This window comes from Molothrus aeneus, chromosome 3 (assembly GCF_037042795.1).
Source record: "Molothrus aeneus isolate 106 chromosome 3, BPBGC_Maene_1.0, whole genome shotgun sequence".
Lineage (NCBI taxonomy): Eukaryota > Metazoa > Chordata > Aves > Passeriformes > Icteridae > Molothrus > Molothrus aeneus.
In genome coordinates, this window is record NC_089648.1 from 19,100,020 (window position 1) to 19,113,253 (window position 13,234).

A 13,234-nucleotide genomic window follows, 5' to 3' on the forward strand; every position below is an offset into this window, starting at 1 on the left:
TTGGTGATACTAAACCACAGCTGGGCTGTAAGCAGTTTTTAATATTCTCTGGATTAAAAATGATCCATCAACAATGGGATCAGGGATCACCAAGAAAACTATACAAACCGCCTAATAATACCTCCACATGCCTCCCTAATGCCTTTTACTTGTTTACGTTCATGTTTAAAGACATGAGGGGACAGAAGTTATAAGGGAAAAGAAGATGCGAGTGCTTGAGAAGCCATAAAGAGAAAATAAATGTCAGATTAAATGTGGACAACTAGAGTGGTATGATGGATATAATTTTATTTCAGAACTACATACAATCACGCATGCAATGTGAAAGAATCTTTTATTTCTGTTGAGTGGATTTCTGTTTGAAGGAGTATTTTGTTAATTTAGTTTATTTTTCATATTCCACCACTAACTCCAGTGATGACAGGTAGTTAAATGGTCAGAAAGGTCAGTAAGAGATTCATGTATAATGACTCAGGGTTTCCAAGTCCAAAGACAAACACTATCTATCAGAAAATAGTAACAATTGTTAATTTAAAACAAAACAACCATCCAGACCCTCTATTAGCCATATATGCAAGTTCCCAGACAGTTAGAAACATGGCTTCAGATATATAATTCATTATACAGTGCCACAAGTAAGACCCTAAATAAACACCTGGGAATATGATTGCATAGCATCCAAGCCAAGAAAGATGTTCTCATTGTATCTAATGTTGCCAACATTATTGTTACTAATATTCTAGCACTTTTTTCCTGATTACTAAGCCACATGTTCTCTTGCAAAATAAAACCTTTTTCTGCCAAAAGGAAGAAAAAGAATCTTGTAGATTTGAAGGTGTTGGCATCCAACTTTATTTCTCTTGCATGTAATAAATCATGAAGAAATCATATAAATTACTCAAGCTCTAAAAATACAAATCTAACTAAGAGGCCAAATCTCTGGGGCCCAGCAGTGGTGTGCTGTTGTGCAAGCCCAGCTCTAAGGGCTTCTGTCCATGCCAATTAGCAGTAGATTGGAAAGCCAGGCGACCATGATGGGTTTAGTCCTGTTATCTAACTGCTGCACTGTTCAGAATTGCTGATTTTCCTGCAAAATCATGACAGATGTATTACAGGAAAATATATTGGCTGAGTAGCTAGTGAGAGAGTTAATGCAAGGGATAATAAGTAGCTAAGGCTACGTCCTCCAGCAGACTTTGATGTGGTTTGATAATATATGGGATGGGTCAATCTGCCCTATTAGCAAATGTAGCCAGTTTATGCTCTACATACAAACTAGAGATTTGATAAAGCACTAAATTAGTTTTCACAAGGTATTAGATGTTAGATACTTAATGGGATCATCATGCTTTTGCTACACTTGGTTAGGATGTGTTCTGTAGCAGAAGCATGCGGCAGCATGACATTTCACCAGGAAAGGAAGCATGTCTTGTGACTGAATCACGAGTCTGGGAATTGGAACGTCCAGGCATTGCTTGGCTTCTGAATTACTGTCTCCCTGACTTGCAGGAAGGTTTCTCTTTTCACATCTGTAGAATGGAACTGCATTCTTCCCTTTCCTCTTTGCCTCTTTGCAAAGCCAGCACTGCTTTTAAAATGTTTTGGTTTTTTTTCATCCTTGGGAGCAAGTAATCATAAATCTGTGATGCTTCAGTTATATGAGACTAATCCTGTCCCACTCAGTAGGTGCTGGGAAAGTCCCTAGACTCGATATCAGTGAATTTACAGGTTCAAGCAAATCTGGATAAGAAACTTTAGCAGATTGTGAAAGGAGAAGCTGAGGGTTTAGGTGTACTTCTGCATTTCCTCTGTGCCAGTGGTCAACTAGTAATTTAAAATGTAGCTAAGACCAATAGTTTAGTGAAGCCAATAGCATTGTTATAGTCTAAAATCTGTTGGCAAGATAGGTCATGTGGGTACGAATCTGCATACCTGTACCCATTCTAGCAGCGGGAAATGTGGGTGAAGAGGTCAGCCATCCTGGAACAGAACCTTCAGAAAACTGTGCTTTAAAACCCATTAAGTGCTTTGTGTTTCTTACATGGATCTAATTTTTTGCTAACGTTATTTTACCCTCTGTTTACAGACAATGTTCTTAAATACATTTGGAATGCATCATTTTACTTTCTCTAACATCTCACTGCATATGCCAGTAACTGATCCTGGATGACCGCTGCCAGGCTTTGCACTTTGAGCACTAGGGAGACATTCCTGCCTTTTTGTGAAATGCGGCAAGAGTGTCATGTATAAAATGATCCTGTTTGAAAGGATAGAAGCTGTATCCCAATATAGATCACAGTGGAAAATGACTCAAAATTACATGACAGCTTCTCCCCATTTACCTTCCTCCCCTCCCTTTCCCTTTCTCAGCCTGTTTCCCAGTTGGGCTGTGGTAAGAAACACATCGTGTATTGTGACATTTTAGTTTACTGTTACTAATAATGCCTTTGCATCTTTCATTAGTGGGTTATTTATAGGATTGCAAAAGGGCATTGGTACCGCTTGGCCTCTGAGGTGGTACTGCCACTGTCCCAAGGACTGAGATGATTTTAAAGGGGGCTGGGTTGCACCCCGGCCTTGGCAGTGGGCTTACCTAGCTCCAGAAGAAGCCTTGGGTTAAAATCCTATGGTTTAAACCTGCTGAGGCCAGTCTGGACTTTAGATGCTTTTATAAACAAGAAGACTTTGCCTCATAACTCCTGCTAAGCCTGCACCTGATGAGCTGCTCAGAGCTGGAGGGCTGTGTTTTCCCTAATAAATTCCTTTTTTTGAACCCACTTGTTAGTCAAGCATTGTGCACACTAACTACAGCGAGGGCCCTGGGCATAAATTACTCTCACGTGACACCGTCTCCGAGCAGCCCCCCAGTTATGGATTACTTTGTTCTCGACTTGACAGGAACATAATTAGAACTGTTGATGAAATCTACCAAATTGTTCCTCCGTGGCCTCAATGGTCAGGAAATTTGGCTGAGTCGTATTTGTCACCGACGTAAAGGCTCTAAACACTTCATATTAACTATGTTATTAATGTGCCCTCTAATCTGTCCGTGAATTGGTAACACTTGGAGGGAGCTTGTGCTCTAATAGCACCTTATGATGAATTCATTGTAATGCTGTTCAAAAGTTTCTGGAGGGTGGGGGAAAAAAAAAAAGAAGAAACCTTAATAAAAAGTGCATATTTCTAGGTTGTTTCTTTTTTCTGTATGTGCTTTTTTATGTTATACAGTTTTGTTTTGTTTTGCTTAACTGGATATTCATTTAGGCTTTACATTGACAGACCCTTTTCTGTTCTATAGGATTTGCTGACATTTGGGCTGTTTCATTGCCAGAGGAGGCTTTGTGTGTCCCAAAGGAAGTGAGTGATCTGGCCATAACAAATCCTGCCAAAATATTTTAACACCGTTACGATTTTCTAATGCAATGCGTAGTGAATGTGACTAGAAAAGGATGGTGAGTCCATGAAGGGGGTTCGCTCCCTCTCCTCCCATTTGTCTGGTGGAACGAGCACGCCGCAGCTGCCGGGGGGTGGGAGGCCACAGCCAGCAGTGGGAGGGGAGTTTGCCTCCTGAAGTGTGTCCCTTCAGGTGCACCAAGGGCTCAGGCTTAATCTTTAAACCAACCTTTCAAATTTTGCTCCTGCTCTTGAACTTTGTAGAGTCCCAGGTCATCAGAGACAGCGTTTTAGTGGTGTTAAAAAATGTATTTTGACTGCTGTAAGTGTTCAGTGAGTTTAAAAGGGGAACGTGTTAGACACTTATGGATGAGAGAAGGGTTAGTGGCTGAAGGCCCTATAAGTTGACAGACTCTTACCTTCAAAATGAAGGGCTATCTTGTACTTCAGAATTGTTCTGAGGAGCTTTAAGGTGGCTCTTAACTATATAAGCAACTCTACTTAAAATGTTAGAACACAAAATTAAGTTCTCACATGTAGTGTTCAGGGGATGAAGACAATTCAGACAACCTAATGTTTAGCTTAGAGCTGTAGGTATGGGAAAGCTAAAATTTATATTCCCAAGCTATTCTCTAGAGCAGCAGGTAAATTAACTGTTGTTTTTATAATACCTTGGTGATTTGTTTCTATTAAATTTAATAACATCCACTCCCCTCTCTCCCCCCATCCCCCCAAAAACCTAACCCAAATATAACTAAAGTTAGTCTTTGGTGAGCAATTTAAAACCCAAAACCAGTAAGCAATTTGAAATGTGCTGACTGCAGAATATCAACCATCATCATGTGTCCAACATGCACCCTATTGGATTACTCTGGCAATTGGCTTCTGCAGCAGGGTAAACTCGTGTCTTTAGTCAATTTTACATTTATATACTTAAAAATAAAGTAGTGTGCACCAGCAAGTTTTACTGAAGGAGTAAAAGCTACAGAGAAATAGAAGAGTTGAGCATGTCCATGGCTTTTGCTCAGGTGGCATAAGTAAAGTCTGGCCTTTTGCTGTTGATGGTGTTTCCCACTTGGACGTTTCTCTGTTTGTTTGTCTTTGAATACCAGATAGGATTGCAAGTTGTCGCACTCATCTCCTGAGCCCTTGTTCAGGTTTTCAGGGCTCACACAAACATTCTGTTCCCTGTGGCCACCATATATAGCATTTCCCAGATCCCAGGGGCAATGATGCTGTCACCAACAGGAGGGAAGTGTTAGCCTGGGAGTTAGGACTTACTTTCAGACTTTATTTTAGGATCTTAATATTCGTAAATGAAATTGGAATCTTAACTCGGCATTTTTCTCATGCAAATCAATCTATTTCTAGTAATGGGCAATTTAAGTATTTTTTTAATATTGTAGTTGCCATCTCGGGAAATCAGGACCAGAACTCAGGATGCTCAAATTAGGTGTTAGTGCATACAGATATTCTGTTGATGAATCTATTATTAGAATGGAATAGTACTTTCCCTGGGTCTGTTTCTTTTCACTGTTTTTGTCTCTTTTTCTCTCTCAGGTCATCTTGCCTAAGTTTATTCTTCCATTCTTTAATTTCACCTCACCATTTGATTATTTTCTACCAAAGCCATGGGCTCTTTAAGGACTTTCTAAATTATTAGATCTTGTTACTTATTTGCAGTGAGTTCAAAACTGAATTGCATCTTCTTTTGTCATAGTCTTGTTTTATTACTGTTCTAAAATGGGACATTATTTGGGGCATTCTTCCCCAAAAGAATTCTTTATGCCATCCTGGCTGTACTTCATCTGTTTTTCTAATATGCATTCGCTACTAAAAATTTTCTATGAGTGAATGAGTATTGTATTATCCTTGAATGTCATTCATTTTCTGGATTTGGGGTTATTTTTGGGGGTTTTTTAAAAGTTTCTGATACAATGATACATTTGTATCTATGTATGTACATCCTGTATGTACAAATCTAATTTGTCACTCAGTAGAACCAAATGCATGAGGGGCAGACCTTAATCCTGATTTCACGTGTTTGAGAATAGGAAGTAAAACTACTTCTGTAGAAACCAAGGCACTTACTCAAGGCAGGGAGGTGAGGAATGGGATTCTAATATCAGAATTGGAATATTAATTTGGTAAAACTGTATGCTCTCACGGTGTCAGCTGTGGGGAGCATATGCTAGGACATGCTTGTGTTCAAAATCAGGTTGCATAGTTAATCATTCCAAGAAATAGACTTATCACTTCATAAACTCTAGCAAAGACTGTTTTCTTTTCCAAACATTTAAATTACTGAGCCGTTTGATGCATTAAAACCCAATTATGACTTGCATGGTATTTCAAAGAGTTTTCAAAACTGTTTCTTTTAGGAACTATGCATAGTCTGAGGTTTTAGCACTGAGTATTTCATATTTTCAGCTGTATCAACTGTAGGGTTTTTTCCTACCAAAACACTGTTTCGAGACTTTTCATAACCAGACTAACTAGCACAAATCCCAAGCAGCCAGTTCCAGAACATGCTGCATGTCCCCTAAAACTGGCAAACTAATATCCCAATGTGGCTATTGAGCTAGAGAATAAAGCTTAAAAATTCTTTATTTCCTTTTTCTAAGAGGGTGAAGACCAGGTTAAAATAAAGGGGTTTTTCTGCCACCTCTTTTCTGTCACATTATGAGAGGAATAAAAATCAAGATATGTTGCAGGATTTTAGGGAATGAGATTTACCTGTTACGGATCAGAAGTACTTATTTTAAACACCACCCTCTTGTTTATAGGGGACAGTTTAGTACTTGAGCTAGACATCAGTTTAAAAAAACACCAAACCATCCAAAACTCCAGAATAATCTTTTGTCTTACTCACTTGGGTGCTGGTTTGTCAGCAGAGAAGTGTATGTGAATCAGATCACACTGATTTGGCCAGGAAATGAGCACTGTGGTTATGTATAATGCAGTAGCTAGGAAGAGCTGTGCTAGAAATATGAAGATATAAAGAATGCGCGTGACAGTGGCACCATGATGAGGCCACTTACCAAAGGCACCCTAGTCCTGAGTATAGAAAGCTATCCCCAGACCTTTTGGGAATTAGTAGGATGGTGTTTGGTAAATGTTATATTCCCAAATTAAGGCTTAGGTACCATGGATATCAGGGAAAACAAAGTTCATAAAATGAAGTAATCCTACTTTAAGGGTCAAACAAGAGAGAGAATGGTTTTCAAAATCAGGAAGCTGCTTTATAAAGACTATTATGGACCCAGGATCCCTGTATAGGATGAAGCAAAGCTGTTGGCTTTAACAAAAAGAATTAAAAGGGGACTAGGCTGTTCCTCACCCCACTCATTCTGTATCTTAGAGCGGAGCTGGAGTTGAGATGGGAGCCTGGTGCTTCTCTTCATGAAGAGATTGTATGAATGAAAGGTTGCAAAGATATTAGAATTTACTAAGTCAAGTCATACTTGTCAGTGACTTTTCTTGCTAGATATTTAAAGTTCAAGTGCTTGTTTGCTTTAGTTAAGTGCTCTGAAGTGCTTTTAAAAGTGTTGGCCCATTTATATAAACAAATTGAGAAACTCTATTGACAGTCTTCCCAGTCAGAGTATGTTACCCAATATTTGAATATCCTTCCATGAGTCCCAAAAAGATTTGCACTAGCAACTTCTAAAACACGTGAGGCTTTGTTAATGGAGCATTGTGTTATTTTATCATAGACATTGCCAGAAATGCAGTTTCTTGGTTGCGCACAGCCATGAGGAGGAAATACAGGGCAGTCAGTAGCTCAGAAACTTATTTATCCAGAACTTAAGTGTGACTTGAGAGGAAGAATGAGCTGGAGGCCTGATTTCCTCTTGGAACAGTTGCAGTAGGGAATTAATACTTATATCTCTCCCACAGTTTTTCCCCCTCCTGCTTAGCTGTGCTAACTCGGGAATCTCTTTTAGTGCTCAGAGTCAGGCAACCAAATTTAAACACATTCTCAAACCATGAGAAAATCCTGTTTGCACACATATGGCCACTCACAGAAAGAAAGGAAACTACCAACACTCTTGGTGAAGGTGAAGGCTGGGATGGTGTTTATGTGCTTCCCCACAATGATCCCTACCTGCAGTGCTGTAGTGCTTCCTTACTCATTGTTCTCCTCAAAACATTGCTCTTCTGGAGTGATGTCCTTTAACCTAATGATACTGTTTGATACTGAAAGCCAAAGCATGTCATAAAATTGTATATTAAAATTTAGCCTCTTTCTGTGGATAAAGAAATGAGCATTATTTGGAGGGATCACTGGGGAGACCTTGTGCAGTAAGATCAGGGCAGTTATCTCCAGAAAAAGTAAACTGAATGCCATCAGCAACTATCCCCCAAAATGCAATGTAATGTGAGCAATAGAGAGTGCAATCTTAAAACTAAACTGCATCCTTCTTAAAAAAAAAAGGAACAACCAGCTTGTCCTAATAATTTTAATCTGCATGTGCAGTCTTTTTGCCTACCTTACATCCTCTTGGCGAGATTAAGGTGGTGTCATAAGCTGGTGAATTTAGAGCTGTTGCTAATTTAAACTGCATTTAATAAAACACAAGTTTGAGATATCTTACAAATCAGTGAATGTGGCATAGTTTGAAGATTGCTTTTGTCAAGTTTGATTAGCTCAAAGAGAAACCTTTTCTAAATATTGGTTGAGAGATTAATCAGACAATGTAAGACCTTGAATTATTCCTCATCACAGGAAAACAACATAATGTATTATCTCATTTGAAGACTGGAAAAATGTAACTTCTGAGGATTTAAAATTTGTGTTTTAAAGATTCTACTCAAGGCAAAACTTCCAGGCTGTTCTTTTTTTAAATTGACTTGTAATTTTTCCATATTATGTTTCACATTCTACAGCATATTCCCATATTTCCCATATTACAAGCTGATAGTACCAACATCATTACATTGAAGGATGTTCTCATTATTGACTTCATTCTCAATTAATTATAAGTTTGTCATGTTTTAATGAGTAGGATTAAACTTTCATATTCCAAATATATGTCCTGCATTGCTTGCTTAGAAGCTTTCTAAAGAATGTGGCTGATCGACTTCTCTGAATCTATACAAGGAAGAAAAATATTCTTTGTCCACATTAAAAAGTGTTTACTGTATTTACAAACACTTGCAGAAAAGGTTTAATAGCTCTCTGCTTTGGAACAAAGTATACAATTTGGGCAAAAGCTGTACTGCTCTTTTCTAGCCTTCCCTGTCACACAAACTGTTGTCTTCACTAAAATAGAAACTCATATAGAGCTCTGTTTTGTCCTGTAAAATAAAGGATGGCAACAGGGAGAGTAGCCCTCATGTATTTCAGACATACCCTAATTTTCACTGGGTGATCTGTATTCTTCTTCAATAAATGCCAGCTTCTTTCTGTGGCCTTTTTTTACTCTCCCCCCAAAATGAGAAGGTACTTTGTACTTTTACTTAATTGCCCTGTCTTACAGAAACGTGGCACATTTGCATCGGAGCTGCTGCCACCTGTGCTTTTCAGATTCGGTCCAGTGCAGCTCTGCAGGGCGTCCGTCAGGCTTTCTCTCCTAACTTCACTGTGCACTATTAGATCCTGCTTGCTAACATAGATCTTGCTTATATTTTCTAGGAGAAGTTTTATGTTCATTTGTCTCTTATTTCCTTGTACAACTTCACACTTTTCTCATTAGTACAGATCAAATAATTTCTTAAGACTGGTTCTTCTTTTGCTTACGTTCCTGCAAAACATACACACAGGATGGGTGTATTCTAGCCCTGTTGTAGTTTCACTTCTGCTGATTTCAGTATGCTTAGGGGTTTTTTTTCCCCCTGTATATCAGTAGTAATTAGATACTTGTAAGCAATAAGCACCAGCAAGTTTGGAGTCTGTGTCAATGTAGATAGGTGTCATAGTAAGGGCAGGTAAGCAGATTCCTCAGCAAAAAGAAAATCTTACATTAAATATGTTTCTACATTGCTTGTTTAGCCTTTGTTGAATTAAAAGTAACCTTGCAATGCGAATAGCAATGTCAACTGATATCACAATCTGGCTAATAACACACGAGCATGATTTCAAGAGGGTTGGACCAGCATGGCCCACACCAGGTAGGAACCCAAAGTCCTGGAAAATGCTGGGCAGCAATCTCCACCCCAGGCCATTTCCCATGAGACCTGTTACTACAAATAGCCTGTGGCTACATTTGGGTATTCAGATTTCTACAGGATGTGGCTGCTCTTTCTCACTTAGCAGATGGCTTTTCATGTACCATCACCTGTCCTCCTTCGCCTCACTAACAGAGTTGTGACAAGAGCTGTCCTGGTGGTTGTGAAAGCTGCTTTCTGCATGTGGCCATCATAATTATCACATGTGAGCACCTTTATTTAGCAAGTCCACACATACATTACTGGTGCAAATGTCTTATGTTTGGGTACATTCATTTTATATCTTTATATCATTCATTTATATCTTCATTTTATGTCACTTAGACTGTGAGTGTGGGGTGGGGATATTTCGCAGCCTAATCAGGGAGTTAAACTGATGCAAAACCTGCTTGGTCTAAGGATCAGACTTGGCATTTCTGTATGACAAGGGATGGATTTCTTCATACTCTCCTGTTTGGAGGAACATCTGTGGATCAGTTGTGCCTTTGCACTGGTTGAAAGTAATTTGGTAATCCCAAGCATGGCAATGGAAGTTTTATACTCCACTTCCACTTCTCCTGTCCTCAAGCACGTTTTGTGCATGGACCATCCTTATCATCAGCATCTGTCTTTTGAGTGATGCTTTACTTGTCTCTAGGTCTCTGTCCCTTTATACAATACCAGATCTAAAATTGCATCTGTCTGGAGGGAAAGGCATGATCTCAAAGAATTAATACTGATTTCAAAATTTTATTGCCAGGAACTAAATGTAATATTGCTTTAAATTAACCAGTAATTATTCAGAGTCATGTAGGAAAGAGTTAAAAATACTAAACAAAAAAAAATCCCTTTTCCAGGCAACTGGACTCCTTCCTTTCAACACAGCTGTTACAGGAGGTTTCAATGGTATGAATAAATGTATTTCTTTTAACACTTTTGTTGTTTAAAATGCTATTGTTTCATCTGAGGTGTGAGGAGATGTGCTAACCTTGTCAATGTGGGTGCAGTAGAGCAGAAATGATAACTGTATATACTTTTTTTTTATCAATATACAGAGTGTGTGTGTGTGTGAGAGAGAGAGAGACAACTTATTTAAATCCTGAATACAGTCAGACCTCATATGCATTGTTAAAAAAAAGCCCTAAAGAATTGCATATGGATTAGGGGGATGAATATTCTATTATTTCAGTCTGTTCTGCTGATCTTCTTATTGTGACTTTGTGCTTCAGAAATCTGCCAGGAATTTGGCTTTGCTGTACTAGACAGTAATTTTAAATGTGTATCAAGCACTTGATAGTGTATGATTTGCGTGCTGTTGCATTCCTATTCCCTAAATTTTCCACCAATTTATTACTTTTTTCATACTGTTTTAATATTTCAGGATGATGAATATATACAGCATCATTAAAAGTAAATAAAAAATGCATGAAATTAAAAAATGGAATATTAGATGTTTCTTTGCTGTAATCCCTAGGTCCAATAGGAATGAAATGTCTCTATTCTGTCAAGTAATCCCTAAACATGATTAGGGACCTTGTAGTTTCCACATAGCCCACATAATATTTGTATCATATAAGCCTATTTATGTAAGGTTTGAGTAAAAGTTGTTATTAGAAGACCTATAAACCTATTCTACAATTCAAAAAGATATGCTTGCCTCTTAATCTCTGTACTTTTATTATTTTGCTGGAGATGGCAATACGCCCTTAATTCATATTTCAGAATTCTGTTGCATCTTTTGGGTACTTATATCATGCATTAACAATCCCAATGAAATGTATTTTTAAGACAGAGGACTGAGTTCAACAGTTCATCTACTCATGCAGCTTCTCCGTAAATCCTTATTGGAAGGGATGTGCACCTCTTTCTAGGTCTCTTCTTTGACATCAGGGTTTAATCTGACCTGGGGGTCTGGAAATGGAGAGATGGTTTTTCTCATTTTGGGGAAGGGAAAGTGGAAAGAGGGAGGGGATTAATTTTCTCTGCTTAAATCCTGTGATAATATATTTTCAGTGATGGAGGTGCTTCTGGCAGCTCCATAGAAAGTTTTAGACATCAGCTTTTGATTTCATGAGCCTATAGCAGAGTTTTCAGGAGAAGTAGCTAGGAAGAAGGAAAATGGGGAAAAGCCTTGAATGACAAAACAATAAGACAGGAGAGACAATGGGCATTCCCAGCTGTTTCTTGTGACACAGTTGTGTTGCAGGTACAATAATCCAACACTTCCTATTCCCTGGCTCAGCTTCTTTCCTGGGCAGCAGAAATACTCATAGTCCCATTTTATGTGTTGTTAGGCTGAATTCATGAATGTGCAGAAGTATTCCAGTTCCATGGTGGCACAAGGAAGATCAATAAATAAATAAGAATAGTAACTTATATACTTCTATGGTTTGAGTAGGCTTTCACAAAGAAAATATTTTTAAATGATACCAGAGGTCAGTTGTGGCAATTCGGTATTTCCCATAAGAAAATTTGAGATTATATTAACCTTGGGCTATCTACTCAGAAAAATCCTGTGGAAATACACCTGTATTACTTTCCACACTGCACTGAAATTTACTTTTATTTCATTTTCGGCAGTTAGGGTGGCATTTGAGCAATAGCCCTATTCTTGTATTTATGAACTAAGAGAAGCAAAACTGTTCACTGCTGAGCCCAGGGATCCTCTTCCAGGAAAACTGAGATCAATAATGGTTATCAAGTCTTCATTTATAGGGAGTGTTAAATGACCACAAAGTCCTGACATTCTTCAGTTAATAGGTTATGCTTAAAACCAGGCTACCTACCCTCTGTCCCCAAGCCCAAGCTACCACAGTCAGAAATTTTGATCTTTGATATGATTTTAAAACGTCACTTTGAGTTGTTACAATTCCCTTTTAGCTGGAGAGACTGTATTACAGCAGTGTCAATAAGTTAGAGGTGAATGATGGTTTCCCTCACCAACCTCCTCCTTCCTGCAAGTAGTAGAAGGTGGGAATGAGATGATGATGCTTGAGGCTCATTTTATCATCCAAATCAGGGATTTACAATTGTTATTGCAATTACGTTTGGATTTTGGTAATCAGCAAAAAGGGAAGTGCCCACCCCAACCAGAACAGAACAGCCCCTGAAAACTGAAAAGCTTTGCACGCTGATGTGTTTTTAGTTGCCTTTATTCCCTCAGTATAAGTGGAAAAGAGGGATTTGGAAAGCAAGAGCTTAATTTAACAAAATAATATTATAATATATCCTTAAAATGAATGAATTATTTGGATACTTAGCAGTATAATGTCTTTGAATAATGCTGGTACTTAAGTTGGAAAAAATTATATTGTCAATGTGCTGTGTTTTCCTCTTATGATATTTTTACCAATTTGGCATTTATGGGAAGCAATATCATTGTTGAGAAGTTTCCAAATTGCTTTTTATAGAAATCCGCAGAAATTAAATCTCGTCCTTGTTATGAAAATGAAGTGATGTCTTGAGACACTGGTATATTAGCACAAATCTGTGGAGACAATAAGCCAAATTCTGCTTGCAGTTATTGTGTGTCCACTTTTAATAGCTTCAGGAAGCTGTGTTAGGTATAGGCTGTTGCACTGTAAATAAGCATCTGCTTAACTACAGTGTTTGAGCAGCACTAAGAGGCAGAGTAACATCCCTGCCCTTTTGCCTGTCCCCTCACACTGTGTGGCTCGGGACATATTGGAAA

General features: G+C 38.4%; 1 protein-coding gene across 8 annotated transcripts in view; it reads left to right on the forward strand.

The window, feature by feature from the left end:
- Positions 1–13,234, forward strand: part of ESRRG (estrogen related receptor gamma) — a 371,220-nt gene that overhangs the window by 141,261 nt on the left and 216,725 nt on the right. For 3 of the 8 annotated variants that reach the window (XM_066546419.1, XM_066546418.1, XM_066546423.1), the window contains one exon: positions 3,299–3,357. The exons of 4 other annotated variants lie outside the window; for them this stretch is intronic. Coding sequence is in view for 1 of the 4 variants with exons in the window: in XM_066546416.1 (XP_066402513.1) it covers positions 3,418–3,452 (35 nt within the window). In the remaining 3 variants the exon portion in view is untranslated. One more of the 8 variants, XM_066546416.1, reaches the window with a different exon arrangement.